General features: G+C 44.6%; 1 protein-coding gene across 1 annotated transcript in view; it reads right to left on the bottom strand.

Moving 5' to 3' along the window:
• The window catches only part of LOC114693872 (guanylate cyclase soluble subunit beta-2-like), a 92,305-nt gene that overhangs the window by 33,861 nt on the left and 40,738 nt on the right, over nucleotides 1–17,706 (bottom strand). The window contains 8 exon segments of the mRNA XM_028870430.1: nucleotides 570–674; nucleotides 677–782; nucleotides 2,291–2,384; nucleotides 3,780–3,892; nucleotides 5,719–5,915; nucleotides 6,776–6,875; nucleotides 11,728–11,789; nucleotides 11,792–11,887. Coding sequence (XP_028726263.1) covers nucleotides 570–674; nucleotides 677–782; nucleotides 2,291–2,384; nucleotides 3,780–3,892; nucleotides 5,719–5,915; nucleotides 6,776–6,875; nucleotides 11,728–11,789; nucleotides 11,792–11,887 — 873 coding nt within the window.

Here is a 17,706-nt window from a genome sequence, read left to right as displayed (position 1 = left end):
GTTCTGCAGATGTTTAAAGTGTTCTGAACATGGATAGGGTGATGTGTGTACCAACTGTGAGCATTCTTAATACGAATCTCCTGTAGTGCAGATTAAAATATGGAAAAACTTCTATTATAATTGAAGCAAAATCAAAATGTATTCTCTACCAGTAGGTTGGATGAGTTTGTTGCTTTAGAAAGATAGACATTAAGTTAATATATTATCTCTCATGTAACAGAGCAGAATTTTGTAACTATAGAATTTATAATTACAACTGCATATTTTAGTGTACAGTATAACCATATCATATAGTGTTGGAATATATAATATGTGCATTTCCATACAGTATGTTTATGTACATGTATATACTTATCATATAGTCCTTTATGTTTAAACCAGAAAATAACTAAATATAAAATGTTATTTACTGATCAGACCAAGTAGAAATATCAGAAAATAAAACAAACAAACAAAACAAAAAATCCTTGTTCTCAATGTAGTCCCTTCCCTGGCTTGGGGGAGGTTGAAAAGCTCTCTTCCCATTCTTGCTGCTCTAACAGGCAGAAGAGAATGGCATGGCCTCTTACCCCGGAGTTTGAGTGTTGGCTGGCTCTTCCATGCTCTGGGCATCATTTCTCGTGCCTTCAAGACAAATTGGCTGTTAATGAACTTGCAGATGCTGGAGATGCTGAGGTAACTTGAGGGTGGATGAGGGAGAAATATTCATCTATTCCAAACTTCTGGGTTAGGAGTCCAGGGATGTACTTCTGAATATTCACTCCAGCTTGCTTGACCCTTAGCTATCCACAGAGGACACATGTCAGTCTAGGAATCAGAAAGCAACTCGCACCGTTGGCTTTCCCTTAGTTGTGACATTTGGGCTTTGCTTTATGACTCACTGGGGAAGAGGGTCAGTAATGGAATAAGCATAATGAAGCTATCATTTTCTTAAATAGTCAAATCTGCAGCTGATGTTGGAAGAGGAATGAAACAGCATGGGGCTGCTCAGAATCATATTCTGACTGCCCAGAGGCATTAAGGCTCTCAACAAAGCCAATAGTTCTTCATTCCATGCTGGATCTCCTCATCCCCTGCACAGCTCCTGGCTCCTTCATAAACTAGCAAAATTCTGGACTTGTCACCAGCGCATCCTGGGACCAGGATGGGACAATATTCTCTGCTGTCTCCAGAGAATGCACAAAAGGCGCATGAAAAGGGACCTTGACATCACACATCCAATACCAGCACAGTGTCTGGAAGCCTTTACTAGTCATAGATCGCAGGTAAGCTACGGAAATCAACGTTATGTATCATTCAGTTTCTATTAGTCTATAACAGAAGCTGACAGGGAAGGAGTATTTAGAGCAGATTGGACTGAAAACAATGGCATGAGTAATAATAATGTTGTGGTATTGGAAGAATGTTGGCATTCACTGGCTTATAATTCTGTTTCCCACCTATGATGTTTTATTTTATTTTTTGTTTTTAACTGTCATGGTACCATCACTTTTCTATGGGAAGATACTATCCTCATGTGTGTACATGTCACAGAATTCATGCTGAGCACTCAGCTGCCAGGTGACATGCATATGAATTCCAATAAACACTAGAGGAAATCCTAATGGCTGACTAGTTTAACACATATGTTTGACTAAATTCATCTTGCCTACATACCCTTTCAATGAATAAAAAAAAAATCAACTCAGTTCACATGTCTGTATCATCTATATCTACATCTGGTTTTGTTTTGAGGTGTTACCTCTTGCTTTGCAGCCTAGGCTGACCTTGAACTTAACCCTTGCCTCAGCCTCCTGGGTGCTGAGGTTATAGATGTGTGCCATCATACCCAAGCTTCAGTTGAAAGATACTTGATCTTGGAAATTGATAGCGGTCCATTTAAATGGCCGTGCTCACAGCCCAACAGAACAGAGCGGGAAGTGAAGCATGATGGGAGATTGAGAGTCACCAGCAGGTGGCAGGTCACTTTTAGAACCATGGCTACAGGGTGCATTTTGATGCCTCTTTCTGGAGTGAATTTTAAAGTCTTCCTCCAGCCTTTCTTTCTGACCATAAACCTCCCCATTTATTCACTGGTTCAACTTCCTTGCTATATTTACCTGAATAAGAACATGCATTTCGGAAGAGTCTACAACATGAAATGAAATCAGTAGACCCTCCAGGGCAAAGTCTAGTCTCTTAAACCCTGTGAACTCGGGGATCTAAAGTCCTTATAGGACATGACAGTGGATTGAGCTCCCACCCCTGACTTAGCCCCAAGCCCAAGCTTCTGAGAGGAAGGGACTCTTACTGCTTCATCAAAAACAAGGTGGAAAGGAAAAGCATTGCAGAACACCTCCTCTTCAATCCACAGTCTCTCAGGATAGACAGGCTGGAAGGCATCCCTGAAGGCCCTGGACACAGAGAGAGAAAGCTCTAGTGAGAGGCCCCGGTGGAGGCACTTGGACAGGGTTAGAATCTTAAGTGTGTCAGGAGCAAAGTGTGATTCCCACTCCTCAGCACAGGCTCCCTCAGCCTCTCCAGATGGCCACAGCAATTATCTTCCAAATTAAAACAAACAGAAAATTTGCGACCAGGTTGAGAAGCCCTCCTGCCCCCTGCCAAGTTTCTGCCCGCTGCTGAAGAGTTAGTTTCGGGGCCATTGAGTATGTCTCACCATGAAAACAGAGCTGCATTGAAATGGTGACAAGCAGACAATGAGCCAGGAGAGGAGTGAGTGTGTGCCGGGGCCGGCAGCAGGGACGTTTGCCATAGAGCTTTGTAGACTGACAGTTTAGGGTGGCACGTGAAAATTTAACCAACAGTCCTATTTGGCAGGGGGTGCAGATTCTCAATGGAGCCTTTTTGATATGAAAATCTCCTAGACAAAGGATGTCAACTGTGTTTGCCACAGCTTGAAGGACTCAGAATGCAGCTCTTTGAGCCCTCTAGACCCTCTCCCAGTGTCTGTCATTTGACCTACCAGGCCATGACAAGGAGCATCTAGCTCCCTTCTTCCACTGGGTCAGAGCTCTGATTCTGACTTGAATGTCAGGTGCCGGGTGTCAGTCTAGCTCAGTGCCCCAAGACCCAGTGTGTTGAGCTTATCATCTTTACTTTGTGAATGGAAAGCTGGACAGCATTGTCCCATGTCGCAGCTCCTCAGAGAGAGACAGAAATGTGCTTTCTTGATTCTTGCCCTCTGTTCTTTGTTCTGCTGGCTGGCTGTGGTTAGCCACAGATTCCCAGTCCAGAAACACACCCCAGTTAATAAGCCTGGGTCCAAAAGAGATGCAGAATTTACTATGCCCAGGACATCTGTGCCCAGCCGCCTCTTCATAGCACCTCCTGGGATGAGCACAAGTCGTGGCTTTCCTGATCACAAAAATGATGGTGTCTCCATGCTGCCCAGCACAAACAAAGGAGCTGCTGTATGGCAAGTTAGAAGCTGACTTTAAAAGTTAAAAACCGCCCGGTATCGCCAGGCAGTGGTGGCGCACGCCTTTAATCCCAGCACTCGGGAGCAGAGCCAGGCGGATCTCTGTGAGTTCGAGGCCAGCCTGGGCTACCAAGTGAGCTCCAGGAAAGGCGCAAAGCTACACAGAGAAACCCTGTCTCAAAAAACAAAACAAAACAAACAAACCAAAAAAAAGTTAAAAACCATAGTTGCTAAATCCAAGCTCCAAAGGAATCAAGGCCTCAAAATTATAGGGGGCTTTGCCCCATTTGTGTACGGGTTCTTGCCCTGCAAACCAGACAGTTGTTCTTATCTAAGAGCTGGATCCAGGAGAACAGCACACTCACCTTTTCCAAACACGACTGATGCCTTCGCATCCCTGTGAGATTTCTCTTCAGGGCCAACAGAGATGCTCAAATATTTCTCCTTCATCGTACAGACCGTTGTCTTGAGAGCCTGCAGAGGGCGGGGAGGGAAGGAAGCACAGGCACCTGGTCACAGGACTGGGGATGAAAAAGCCCTACTTGCTGCTGCTGGGCCCATCTTTGTGTAGCGAAGAGTGTTGGTGGGCAGAGGGATAGTGGTGAGGGCTTGGAGGATCAGTTCTATCAGGAGCCTGGAGCTCCAAGGTGTAGTGTTGCTAGTTAATCCTCCAGCCCTTTCTCTATCAAAGGAAGCAAGATATTTTTACAAGATCTCCAGGGAATGCTTAGAGGCTCATGAGTTCCTTAGGGTAGCTCTGAGACTATGTCCCAGGTTAAATACAAAATGTGGCAAAAGCAGGTTACAAAGGTGCTCACCAGAGTCTCCCTTTATAGTAGCAACTGAAGATACACAGCAGTGGGATAGTTAACCATGCCAAGACACATTTCCCAGAGAAGACGTTCACACACAGAATCGGCAGCCTCTTGAGACGGGAGATGACTCTTCCTAGGGCAATAAGTGCATGGCTCTTGGGCGCATGAGCTGATCACACAGCACACACAGCCCTCCCTAGATCGATGAGTCCCTCGCAACTTGGGCCAAAGGGTATGCAGAGGGTTTGTGAACTCCTTACTGGTTCAGGCTGCTGACACGTTTAAAAACGACCAGGCCCAATAAAGATAATCTCAGCGGCCATCCAGTTCTCACCGTAAGATCTACTAGGCCAGCGGCATGTCGGCACTCCTCTCATGGAGCCTCCCTGAATTGTAGGAGCTCTTTCTCATGTTTCCCTGATAAACCTGTATTCATTCTGCCCACCCCTTATCCCAGTTTCCTTTTGGATGTGAGATAACAAACTCAGAAGCTACTGGCTCATTGGTGACTGTCATTTATCTGAGACCCTAGAACCTGAGGCAAACTCACCAAGAATCAAGAAAGTCTCCATCACTTTCAATGAACCCACAGCACTCTTGCTGAGGTTGAATCCTCTCCGGTGAGTGGACCCTGACAGCTTTGCATGCTATCCAATGTAACCCTGGGCTGTAAAACGTGACCTCAGGCTCCAGGAGTCATACTCCTATCTGTGTGTTTGAACAGGCTACATGGATTCAGAAAGATTTTAACCTAACACACGTGGCCTCTAAGCTGGCAGTGATCACCTTATGTGCTGTGGACGAGGTGGTCAAAGATAGGCTCTTGACTACATGCTGGACCTGTCACTGGTCCCACCTGCTAAGTAGGCACTGAGGACCTGACAGGTCCACTCATCGCAAGAGGACTGCGAAAGAAGATCGCAAATTCCAACTTCAAGTCCTTTATCTTGGGTTGTTGTTGAGGTTTTAAGAGAGACTTCTTGTTCTTCATCCCAGACTGGCCTCAAACTCATAGCAATTCTCCTACTCCAGCATCCCAAGTGCCTTATAGGTATGAACTATACCTATACCCAGCTTTGGCATTTCTATATGTGAACATTTTACAGGCTGAGGTACGTACTAGAAAGTCTGCATTAAGTTAACCTTGGCTTTGTGATTCTCAGCTAGAAGTGATTTTTACTCCCACCTCTAGTCAGGGGACCTGGGCAATGCTTGGAAACAATTAGATTGCCACAACTAAGCGGTAGCATTTTAGTCACATTGGATGGACAGAGGTCTGTGATGTGGCGAAGGATCCTACAAAGTGCAGCCCATCACAGCCCAGAATAATCTGGTCCACAGTGTCAAGAAAGCCAGGCCTGGGAGAGCTCGCCTAGAATTCCACTGTTCAAGGCCCGCTTATTTGTGTTGTTCACATAGACCGTTCCAGGACAAGCAGCCGTCCTGGGGAAGCTATGCTCTCTGAAGACACGGCAAGCGCAGTACCTCTTGGTCTGTGTGGATGTCCTCACTGTTGTGCGGCCTGTTGGCCTCTGCCCTTCTCATGTGTCTGCGAGCCTTCTGCACAACCAGAAACACGACATGCTCCTTCTTCCCTGTCCTCTCCACCTCTTCGTTCATGTCAAGGATGCTCATGGTCACATCAGTGTCAAAGAAGTCCTTGGCCACAGCTTCAATGATGCCTGCAGCAGAACGACACCTGTGGGTGAGGGATGGCAAGAGGCAGCACACCGCCAAGCATCACTGACATATCCACGCACACAACTTTGTGAGTTTTCTTCAGTTCACTACGCCCATGTTGCGCCTCAAGGCAGACATCCTATGATGACTCAAGGGGAAGATTATTCAGGGATTTAAGTTCTGAGAGTCTGAATACTAAATATGTCCCTGTCCTTATGATTTCTACCTCAATGTTTGTTCATGCTTTTCTTCCACGAAGACATATAACTCATTAGACAAACTGTAAATGGAAGCAAAATTCCACTGGAAATGCATTAAAGCTCATGGGTTCAAAACTATTGTTCTGGGAATCCATCTAGGGGTAAAATATAAAATATGAAGAAAGCAAACGTGAAGTTTCCCACTGCATTATCTACATTAGCAAAGGCTCACAACAACCACAAATGCAGCCATGGGGCAGTTAAGGGGAGTGTGGCATGAAATAGCCCCCTGCTCATACAGGGCTTTAGGGCAGGAGATGGACCTCCGTGGAGGAGAATGTATACTAAGAATGCAGAAGGCGTTGGGTTCAAAGCAAAACACAATCAACAAAAAGACTAAGTACCAAGACTGTTCTACAATGCTGAATTCTTTTAAAGTCAATAGATACAAACATCTCCACAGAATCATCATCGCTCTGCAAACAACTGTGTAGCGTGTTAAAGATCATGTCTTCTTCTGATGTTCTGGAAATTACTCTAAAAATCTCCAGATCCTTACGATCACGACAGAGAAGCCGGTCACCATAGGAGGTGAAGTGCTCTCCTCACAGCAGGTGTATGGCACCTTAGAGAGCTCTGGGATGGGCTGATCCATGTCCTACCTGGTACAATGTGGCAGAGGCCACTTCTGTCTGAGTAGTAATGGAGAAGCATTGCCCCGTCAGCTCCTCCCTCAACTCGAAAGGACGGTGCGTTCATTTCCTGATGAACAGAAACAGCACATTTCTCCAATAGGGAAGGAAAACATGTTGTTTATATTATGGTTTTTATAGGCTCATAACATATTTTTATTTTTCTGGGTTAACATAAAAAACAATGAGTTTAACCACAGTGTATATATAATATATACATATATATATATATATATATATATATTATATATATATATATATATATATATATATATATATTGTTTTAATCTTATTCAGTCCCCTTCTAGACTGGCCCTGCACCCCCTCCAGCTGGCTCCCTTTTTTCCTCATTTTATACCTTTGGTTTAATTATCACATGTATTCCATCACCTCTACCTCCCATCTCCCTTAAGATCTCTTGTTCCTCTCACGATCCCCTTTCCATTCTGTGATGCTAACACGCATACACATTAACATATATACGTACATGTACATGCATACATAATTAAAAACATTTGTTACTTATTTTTATTTTACGTGTATGAATGTTTTGCCTGTGTGTGTGTGTGTGTGTGTGTGTGTACCACATGTGTGCCTGGTGCCTGTGAAAGCCAGAGAGGGTATTGGATTCTCTGGAACTGGAGTTACAGATGGTTGTGAGCTGCCATGTAAGTGCGGGGACGTGAGCCCAGGTTCTCTGAACGAGCAGTAATCTTCCTTAATCACTGTGACATCATTCCAGCCCCTCCTTGTAAATTTTATGTTTGAGATAGGGTCTCAATGTGTAACCAAGGTTGGTCTAGAATTCACTATGTAGTCCAGGCTGACCCTCAAACTCACAGAAATCTGTCCACTTGTTGCCTCTTGAATGCTAGATTAAAGGAGCATACTGCTACACATGGTCTGAATATGAATACTTTTAAATCCAGGTCTGCATATGGGAGAAAACACACAGAATTTGTCTTTCTGAGTCTGGCTTATTTCACTTAACACAATCATTTCCAGTTGTATTCATTTTCCTGAAAATGATATGACTTTATTTTTCTATATAGCTGCAAAAATACTCAATTGTGTGTATGTACCATATTTTCTTTGTCTATTAATTAGGTTTTAGACTGGTCCCATGGCTTGGCTGTTTGCACAGTGCAGCAATAAACATGGATATGTAAATATTCTCTAGATGACTTAGAGCCCTTGGGTATATGCCCAAGAATGGTATAGCTGTGTCATAAACTACGATTTTCAAAGTGGTGTGAAGCAATAGTATGTACCCATTAGCCCCCACAGAACTACAATAGAATGTATCCTTTACTATACACATAGAACTACAATAGTATTTCTCTATTACCACACATAGAACTACAATAGTATATACAATATATATATAACTATTCCATTGGTAACTGGGCCTCACCCAGAGAAGTTAAAATGAGATTAATGAGAGAACCGTTGCTAAGCCTCCATGACCCTTAGCACTACACCATGCTGCTTCTATATACCCCAAGGGTTATCTGTCACCATACTTGGCCTGTGACCAAGCCACGTGAGCACTTTCACTCGGAAGATTAGCGGCTCAGAGACCTCACAACTAGAAATAATCAACTCATTTTGTTCTGAAGGCTGGTTCCACTTGAAAACTAGAACCTTCAAGAACATACTTTAGACTAAGCCACTTGGCGGGGACATGATCTAACTTTTGAGATTTCTGCAGTCTGTGTAGTGTGTTCCAGATTCTCAGCTTTTGTGAGCTGTCACCCATGCTGGGGAGAACTTTGGTGATGCAGCTGTCTGTGAGTCATTTCAGCTCCTGTAAGTGACCCCTCACCTATATTCCTGTAAGCCACCCCAATTAAACTCATTAGTTCACCAGTTGGACTTGGGTGGTATCCGTGCTTTGGTCTGTCATGGGCTCCCAATCTGGGCTAAGTAGACGTGTTGCTTCTCCCAGGAAAAGGTCTTGTCACACAACAACAGTGTATGCTATGTTGGTGTGAATCTATGTTTCCATCTCTGTGTGTGTATTATGTGTGGCGTATGTATGTATGTGCACATACATGTTGGTGGTAGAGGGGTAGGATCTAACTCTTCGCACCCTACTGGGTCTACTTCGGTGAAGAAATTTGACCGCAGCTGCCATGTAAGCTCTTATGATGTTGGAGCTGTCTGTGTTGACAGAGAAGGAAGTTCAAGGAGAAGTGATTGTTTATAAAACCTTTTCTGGGTCCACTCCAGTGTTACGGCCCTTTATTATGCCTCTTTCAATCCACACATCACAGTAAGGAGGGTTATTTGCTTCCTATTTTTGTCTGTGTCAAATGCCTTTGTAAAACGTGCTTCATACATGGTGGGTACTCAATAACTATTCAGGAGCTGCCAGGATAACTCCATGGAAAAAACTCTTACTGTGAAAGTGTGAAGACCTGAGTTCAAATCCCTAAAATCCACTTAAAGCCAGGTGTTGTCGTGTGTATAGTAATCCCAGGACTCTTACAGCAAAATGAGAGGACAAGACAGGATAATCCAGGTCCAGCTAGCCTGGTCTACCCAGCAGCAAACCACAAACAAGATGGGAAGTGGGAGCTGACACTTGAGGTCATCCTCTGATTTCCACATGCCCACACTCCTTCCTACACACACACACACACACACACACACACACACACACACATACACACATACACATACACACACACACACGCATACCACATACATACACAAACACACACATACACACACCACACACACACACACACACACACACACACACATACACACATACCACATACACACACACACACGCATACCACATACATACACAAACACACACATACACACACCACACACACATAAACACACACACACCAATACATACACAAACACACCACACACACAAACATATACACATACCACACATACACAAACACACACATACACACCACACACACATAAACGCACACATACCACATACACACAAACACACATACATACCACATACATACATAAACACACCACACACACATAAACAAACACACATACACATACCACATACATCAGATACACATACAAACCACACAAACACACATACACACACCATATACAAACCACACAAACACATACACATCTGACACATACAAACACACATACACTTACCCCCCACACACAATGCTTTCATATGTCTTGATCTGGAAGATGGAAAAAGCATGTTCCCTTTGCCATACTAGTTAAGGGGCACTTTAGCACACAGTCCATCTTATCTTCATGACCACCCTCCTGAAGTGCTTATGAACACAAGACATATAAATAATGAAGAAAGTTCTTGGTCACATACATACATAAAGGGACATAAAAATAAACTGTTTGAATCAACTAAGCAGGGCTTGTAGGGCCTCACAGAGACTGAAGTGAATATCACAGACCCTATATGGGTCTGAGCTAAGTCCTCTGCAAATACGTTATGGTTGTATAGTTCGATGTTCTTGTGGGACTCCTAAGAGTGGGAGCAGGGGCTGTCTCACACTCTTTGCCTGCTCCTGGGACCCTCTTCCTCCTACTGGTTGCCTGGTGAGCCTTGATATGGGGATTTGTGCCCAGCCTCATTGTAACTTGTTATGCCATGTTCAGTGGATGTCATTGGGAGGCCTCCTCTTTTTTGAGGGGAAATGGAGGAGGAATGAATCTGGGTGAGGGGGGGATGAGGGGGAGAACTGGAGGAGTGGAGGGAGGGGAAACTGTGGTCAGGATGTAATGTATGAGAGAAGAATAAACAAATAAAATAAAATAAACTGCTTTATGTGAGTTAATAAGCTATTATTTATGCTATGGATGAATACACACCTTTACAATAAAGCATTTTTGTGGTGATATTGTGTTCCCCAAAATATTGTGTACCTTAATAAACTTATCTGGGGTCAGAGAACAGAAAAGTCACTAGTTAGGCAGTGATAGCACACACCTTTAATCCTAGCATTCCAGAGATAGAAATCCCTCTGGATCTCTGTGAGTTCAAGGCCACATTGGAAAAAGCCAAGCATGGTGACACATGCCTTTAATCCCAGAAAGTCAGCCTTTAATCCCAGGAGTGGGTAGAAAGCAGAAAGATATATAAGGCGTGAGGACCAGAAACTAGAAGCATTTGGCTGGTTAAGCATTTGCTGGTTAAGCAATTGGCTGTTAAGCATTAGGCCTAGTTAAAGCTTTCAGGCTTTGGAGCAGCAGTTCAGCTGAGACCCATTCTAGATGACGATTCAGAGGCCTCCAGTCTCAAGAAACAAGACCAACTGAGGAATTGGCAAGGTGAGACAGCTGTGACTTATTCTGTCTCTCTGATCTACCAGCATTGACCCAATAACTGGCCTTGGGTTTGATTTTATTAATAAGAACTTTTAAAGATTCCTAGCTACATATTTGATGTTTAAAAAGAAAATCTAGGCATTTGAATTTTCAATCAGCTCTAACAAGAAACACCAGCAAGGCATGAACTCCAGAAAGACATATCCCAGTTGGAATTGAAGTTTCCTAACACCCCAATGGGTTAATCAGTGTTGGATGGCTCCCAGTTCTGGCTCTTGGCCCTGCCAAGCTTTGCCTAATCTGGTTGCATATGCTATTATCAGCTCAACCCCGGCCAAGAGACCTGAAGAGTATTTGAAAATCCACCCAACCTGTTTTTTCAGCCCTTGTTCCCATCTCAGATTCATTCTGAGTCTGCATTCAACCTCCAGAAGTACACACCGCGCCCCCCCCCCCCCCCCCCGAACCACCACAAGGCTAGAACTCTGACTTTTGTCAACCATTTATAAAGGAAGCCAGTGGGTATTTACCCTCCTTTTTTCCTCTAAGAGAGCTCCTGGGCCACTGATGCCAGAGGCCATGGATTGTACAGCTCCCTCAGGACCACCAAGACAAAGCCCAGACGGACTTACCTGGTAGGACAGTGCCAGGTAACTGTGGAGGGCATCTAGGTTTTCAATAAACTCCGTGAGACTCCTCCCAGGGTCCGCAGCATCCTGTCGTAGCCAGACATCTTACAGAACTTGAAGAAGTATTCGCCAAAGAGCTTCAGAATGGCTTCCATGGATACGTCTGTGGGATACACACCCCCCAGTCAGATCCCTAGGAGGTGCGGTTATCCCTTGGGGAGTCTTTATTCATAGCCAAAGTGCTCAAACCCTGCTGCTGTGATACAGACTGTCGAATCCTGCACCTTCTTCATCAACCACAGGTCAGGAATCACCTCAGTGTCACAAGGCACCATTTAAAAAAAAAAAAAAAAAAAAGCCGGGAGCAGTCCTGGTTAACCACAAATCCCTCCCAAGCTCACTCAGTCTTTTCTCTAACCTCTAGGACAGATATTTCCCAGTGGTTCAAGAGAGAGCTGTAGAGTCAGTGGACTGTCTTGACCACAGATCCTGTGCCCAGATCCAGGTTAACTCAGGGCAGGGTAGAGGGCGGCCCCTCCGGTCTCTCCCACCACCTTGTGCACCTTCAAACAACAGCCTGCTGGGGAATCTAAGGCTGACTCTGAGAACTGACTAACACTGAAATGCAAAATGATTTTACCCAAAATTCACCTGAAAGATGAGAGCAAACACCTGTGACATCGATGCCCTTCTCTCTCAGCTTCACCAGGTCTCAGTTTCCCTTCAAGGTTGTTTTCATGTAAAATTCTCCATAATGATCTTCCTGCCAGTCTCCAGGCTACCCTGACCTTGCTTTCCCTGTGTGTTGCATTCTGTCTTTCTAACTATCAGGGAATTCTTATGGGCAGTAACCAAGTCCTGCTTGTTTTTTTTAGCTAGATACAAAGTAAGTGATGATGAATCCCGGAGGTAGAGCTATAGTACAAGGTGGGGTATGGTCCATGTCTCCCCATTTCCCGTGTGAATGGTGGGGACAGGGAGTGTTTCTAAGTGTAGTCTGGAGTTCCTATAATATTCAATAATCAATCATTCTTCTCAGAGCATGCTAGGATCTTGGACACAGATGATCCTGTAAGTCCAAGAGAGAAACTGGGAGCAAGCCAGAGGCCAGATTTGCTGCCATGTCTCTGACTGAATTCCATGTCCTCTGTGCCATATCCCACAGCCAAACAAGGTGAAGGCTTCTCTCACTATCATTGTGGACACAGGACATAGACTTCACTGCTGTGGCCAGTCTGAAGCTCCCGGAGACCATTCTCTTACTTGGGGTAGAGTTCTGACTCATGGTGGGGCTGAAGAAAGTCCCTGGGATTCCTAGCAGAGTCACAGTTCCTGATGGCATCCTCTAATGACTGCTTTTCCCAGTGGACCTGGACATCACAGTGAGAAGCTCTCTGTCCTGCCTAATGACTCAACGCAGAGTACTACAGAGCGGCAGGCATGCAAAGTGGTCCTTATTCCCAAGACTCTGCTCATTTAAGATGGTCAGAACATCGAGGCCTTAGGGTACAAGCCTGTACACAGCAATAAGATATTCAGAGGTGGAGGCAGGAGGATCATAAACTCTTGACATGCCTGGGCTACAGAGTCCATTTAAGGCTAGGCTAGACCCTAGTGAGACCCTGTCTCAAAGTGAAAATAAAAAGAAGGATGGAGCTATAACTCAGTGGTAAGGGGTCATTTTTTAAAGTCACACACACATGAGCCCCTAGACTCAGTCCTTAATAACTTGCATGTATGAGTACACACACACACACACACACACACACACACACACACACACACACACACACACCACAATAACAGATTCCTTATAGCTCTCTGTCAACAGCCAGGCCTCTGGGAAGATAATTCTTAATGGAATCTGAGCTTGCACAGATAAATCAAACATAGTTTGCCAAAACTACTAGCCAGGTCTTCTGAGTCTAGACAATGGCCCGGATGGAAGGATAAGAGAAAGCCATGGCCTGTGTGAATTGCCTCTTTTGTCCCTCTTAGCTGAAAAAAGGTTTGTCTATGCCAGAACCAAGGAGCCACCTGCTCAATCCTAAGGGAACTGAAATACATTCTATTCAGGTCTTTCCCAACCCATGCAGACAGGTGTGGACCGTCGCTTTCCACTCTCCCCACCCTTCCTGCTGCAATGAATCCAGCTCATTCAAGCCAAGATGAAACAGCTGTGCTGTGTAGCTGCAGCCTGGAGCTCTATGCAGGTGCATCCTGTTACCTGCCAGGAAACAAGAAGGGCTCCCTTCTCCCGGGGGAACTGTCTGTTTGGCTTGAGTTAAAGCTGAAAACCTGGGGGAAGGGAACCCAAGGTATTGGCTGGTGGGCCCCAGCTGTTTGGTCTCTGGGTGCCCAGCCCCGTCAACAGAAAAGGACCCCCATTTGAGGCTAATTTCCTTAAACCACAACCTGGACTTGGGGAGGGAGTTGCCATCTGGGCTGGCCTTGAGCTGCTCCTGGGATTCTCAGTGCAGAATGCCTGCCCTGACAGGGACAAAGGCCTCTTTTTAAAGTCAACAGCTGCCACACTTTTTTAATTCAGTTTCACCTCTGTGAATTCAGGATTTTGAGAGCTCTCTGCTTCCAGGAGACCATGGAGGTATGGAAAATGGGAGGGAAGGGGGAAGAGAGCCCAAAACATAAGTGGACTTTAAAATGTTATTTGGTAGTGTGAAGAAAAGTCTCTAGATGTGAACTTTTGCATCTTTTGTCCTTGAGAGGGAAATAAAAGGGAGGTATCTCTCTGTTTATCTGTACAAAAATTAAACACCAGCAGTAATAAACAGGGTCTTTGAGACTGGTTACTAAGGGACCTTGGTGGGAATGGGGTAGGGAGAAAAGTTTGAAAGGTCAGGGGTTAGCACTTCTCATCAGAACTCTGTGAAGAGTTCCAGCATTCTGAATCATGTTACAGATGCATGGGCTTATGTTAAGTAAGACAATGATAGAGAGAGCTCTGAGACAGAAAATCAAACCCAGTTAACATTCAGGAAATAACCTCAGCTGTTCAGGAAACTGAAGTAGGAGAACCACCAGTTCAGGGCTTGAATGAACTATAAAGCCAGTTCAAAGCCACCCTAGGCAACTTAATGAGACCTTGTCACAAAATAAAAGATAGAGGGCTGGGGACATGATCAATAATAGAGCACTTGCCTACCAAGTGAGATGATCTAGATTCAATCCCTAATACAAGAAGAGAAAGCCCTCTCTGTCTCTGTCTCTGTCTCTCTCTCTCTCACACACACACACACATACACACACACACACAGAGAGGGGGGGAGAGGTGGACATACACAAAGAAAGAAACAAAGAAGTCCATCAGAATAATATTTCAACAGAAAAATTTGGATAACAAAATTATTTAGGAAAAAAATTTCACCTGTCTGGGCAAAGAGATGGTTCCGTGATTAAGAGCATGTTCTGATTTGCAGGCAAATGGATGGAACTAGAAAAAATCATCCTGAGTGAGGTAACCCAAATCCAGAAAGACAGTCATGGTATGTACTCACTCATAAGTGGATTCTAGATATAAAATAAAGAACAATCAGACCACAACCCATAGAACCATAGAGGCTATATATATAGCATGGAGGTCCCTAGGACGACTGTGGCTTATAATAAATTTCGGTTTTACTCAATTATTGAAACAAAAAATAGCCAAATGAATGGAAACATATGAACTATGAACCAAAGGCTGAGGGGCCCCAGCTGGATCAGGCCCTCTGAATAGGTGAGACAGTTGATTGGCTTGATCAGTTTGGGAGGCAACTAGGCAGTGGGACCAAGTCCTGTGCTCATTGCATGAGTTTGGCTGTTTGAAACCTGGAGCTTATGCAGGACGCTTGGCTCAGTCTGGGAGGAGTGGACTGGACCTGCCTGGACTGAGTCTACCAGGTTGATCACAGTCCTGGGGGGGGCGGGATTTGCTCTGGAGGAGGTGGGAATGGGGGGTAAGGCTGGGGGTAAAGGGAGGGGGTGAGAGGGGGGAGAATAGGGGAACCGTGGCTGATATGTTAGAACTGAATGGTATTTGTAAAATAAAATAAAAAAAAGTTACTTGAAAAAAAAAAAAAGAGCATGTTCTGCTCTTGCAGAGACCTGAGTTTGGTTCCCAGTACCCATGCCAAATGGCTCAGAACTAGCTTCAAAGGATCTGATGCCTCTTCTGGCTTCTCAGGCACCAGCACTCACATGCACAACACAGATGTAAACATGATTTTTAAAAATTATTTTTAATCTTTAAAAAAATCCGGTAACATTTAAACATAGCCTTTCGACTGCTTTGTCCTAAGGCTAAAGACAGACTTTAGCAAATAGCTGGCTGTAATCTGAAGGCCTTGCTATCACATCAATGTGTCACTGATTTTGAAAGTACTTCCTAAACATTCAAGGGCTATGCACATAAGCAAAGGTATTGATAATAAGTAGAGCCGGGTTTCTCATTATCTAAGAAGAAGGCTAAAATTACAGAAAAAGGAAGAAAAGAAGGAATATGGTATGGTTGGGTTAGACAAATCCCCCATAATAATGGCCTGAAGAGAGGCTCTGTGAGCAAGCATGAGACCCGAGTTCTGATGTCAGCACCCATGTAAAAAGCAGGGTGTGGTCCTGTGTGCCCCTGCAGCCCTGCCATTGTGGAGGGCAGAGGCAGGAGTCACCGGGCTTACTGGTTAGTCTAGCTCTAGGCTTCCTGGATGATACTGTCTTCAAAAGAAGAAAGCATAGGGTAGGCGAGACCGCTCAGTGGGTAAAGGTGCTTGGCAACAACCTGATCATCTGAGTTCGGTCAGGACTGCATGGTGGAAGAAAAGAACAGACTCCCAAAGTTGTCCTCTGACCCCCCACACGTGCCATGTCAGCTTCACATACACAATATAAATACACTAATGTAAAGCATTAAAAACACACACAAAAAGTCAGAGAATGAGAGACCAGGAGATTCTCACATACAACGCACACACATACATCATACACACACAAAGATCATGAAACCCATCATAGGATATAGATAACTAGATGGTCGAGGTTAGATAATGGCTGGATGGAGAGATAAAGGATAGAAAGGTAGATAATAGAAGATAGATAGATAGATAGATAGATAGATAGATAGATAGATAGATAGATAGACAGATGTGTGTACATGACTGTCACACTGGGACCATCTAACAGAGGTCATTTTATAGGAGCACTGAGCTCCCCTACTGTCCAGATCACAGATTTTTTTTTTAGATGCTATCCTCTACTGAGCAGAACCAGAACTCGTTTGAGAAACAGAATATTCCCAGGCTGGAACAAGGAAAGGAAAGAATAAATTGAACCTGTCGTGCCAGAAAATAAAGAGATGCTAAAGAATGGTAGAGAGACATCAAGGTATGGGGCGGAGGGAGTTGCTTCCATTAGTTAGGTCTTGAATTTGAACATCAACAGAAATAATGAAAGCAATGTGACCTATTTTTAAACACCAGACTCAAGATCACGTTGGTATAACAGACAAGCAGGAGAGCGAGGACATCTTTCTTCATGGAAGTCTAAATAAAAGAAAAATAACACACACACACAGACAATCTTGAGTACTTCATAGGGGTCACAGGAGACAGCATCCATGAGGACTAAAGTCATATAAGAGGGAGTTTGAGAGGTAATAAGACACCTGCATGATCTGAGAGCAGCTTCTCCAGAGGTCCTGATTACAGAGAAGTCGGTGGCTTTGGAGCAGAGAAACCTGGCAGATGCCGGCTTCACCAAGTGGTCAGAGTTCACACTGGCCACAGCGGAGACAGGACACTGAAACACCTGCTCCTCCTGACTGAACCAACTGTGAAGACAAGAGACCACTCTGTCGTCTCCCTGCCAAGAGGCATCGCCAGCGGGACATCACAAAGAACTATCAGTGATGCCCCAATGGTGGACACTCTACCAATCAGCTGATGGCAGCTTCTGCAAAGACAGCCTCCCTCCCTCCCTCCCTCCCTCCCT

The sequence above is a fragment of the Peromyscus leucopus genome, unplaced genomic scaffold (assembly GCF_004664715.2).
Source record: "Peromyscus leucopus breed LL Stock unplaced genomic scaffold, UCI_PerLeu_2.1 scaffold_244, whole genome shotgun sequence".
Lineage (NCBI taxonomy): Eukaryota > Metazoa > Chordata > Mammalia > Rodentia > Cricetidae > Peromyscus > Peromyscus leucopus.
This window is presented reverse-complemented; position numbering and strand designations above follow the sequence as displayed.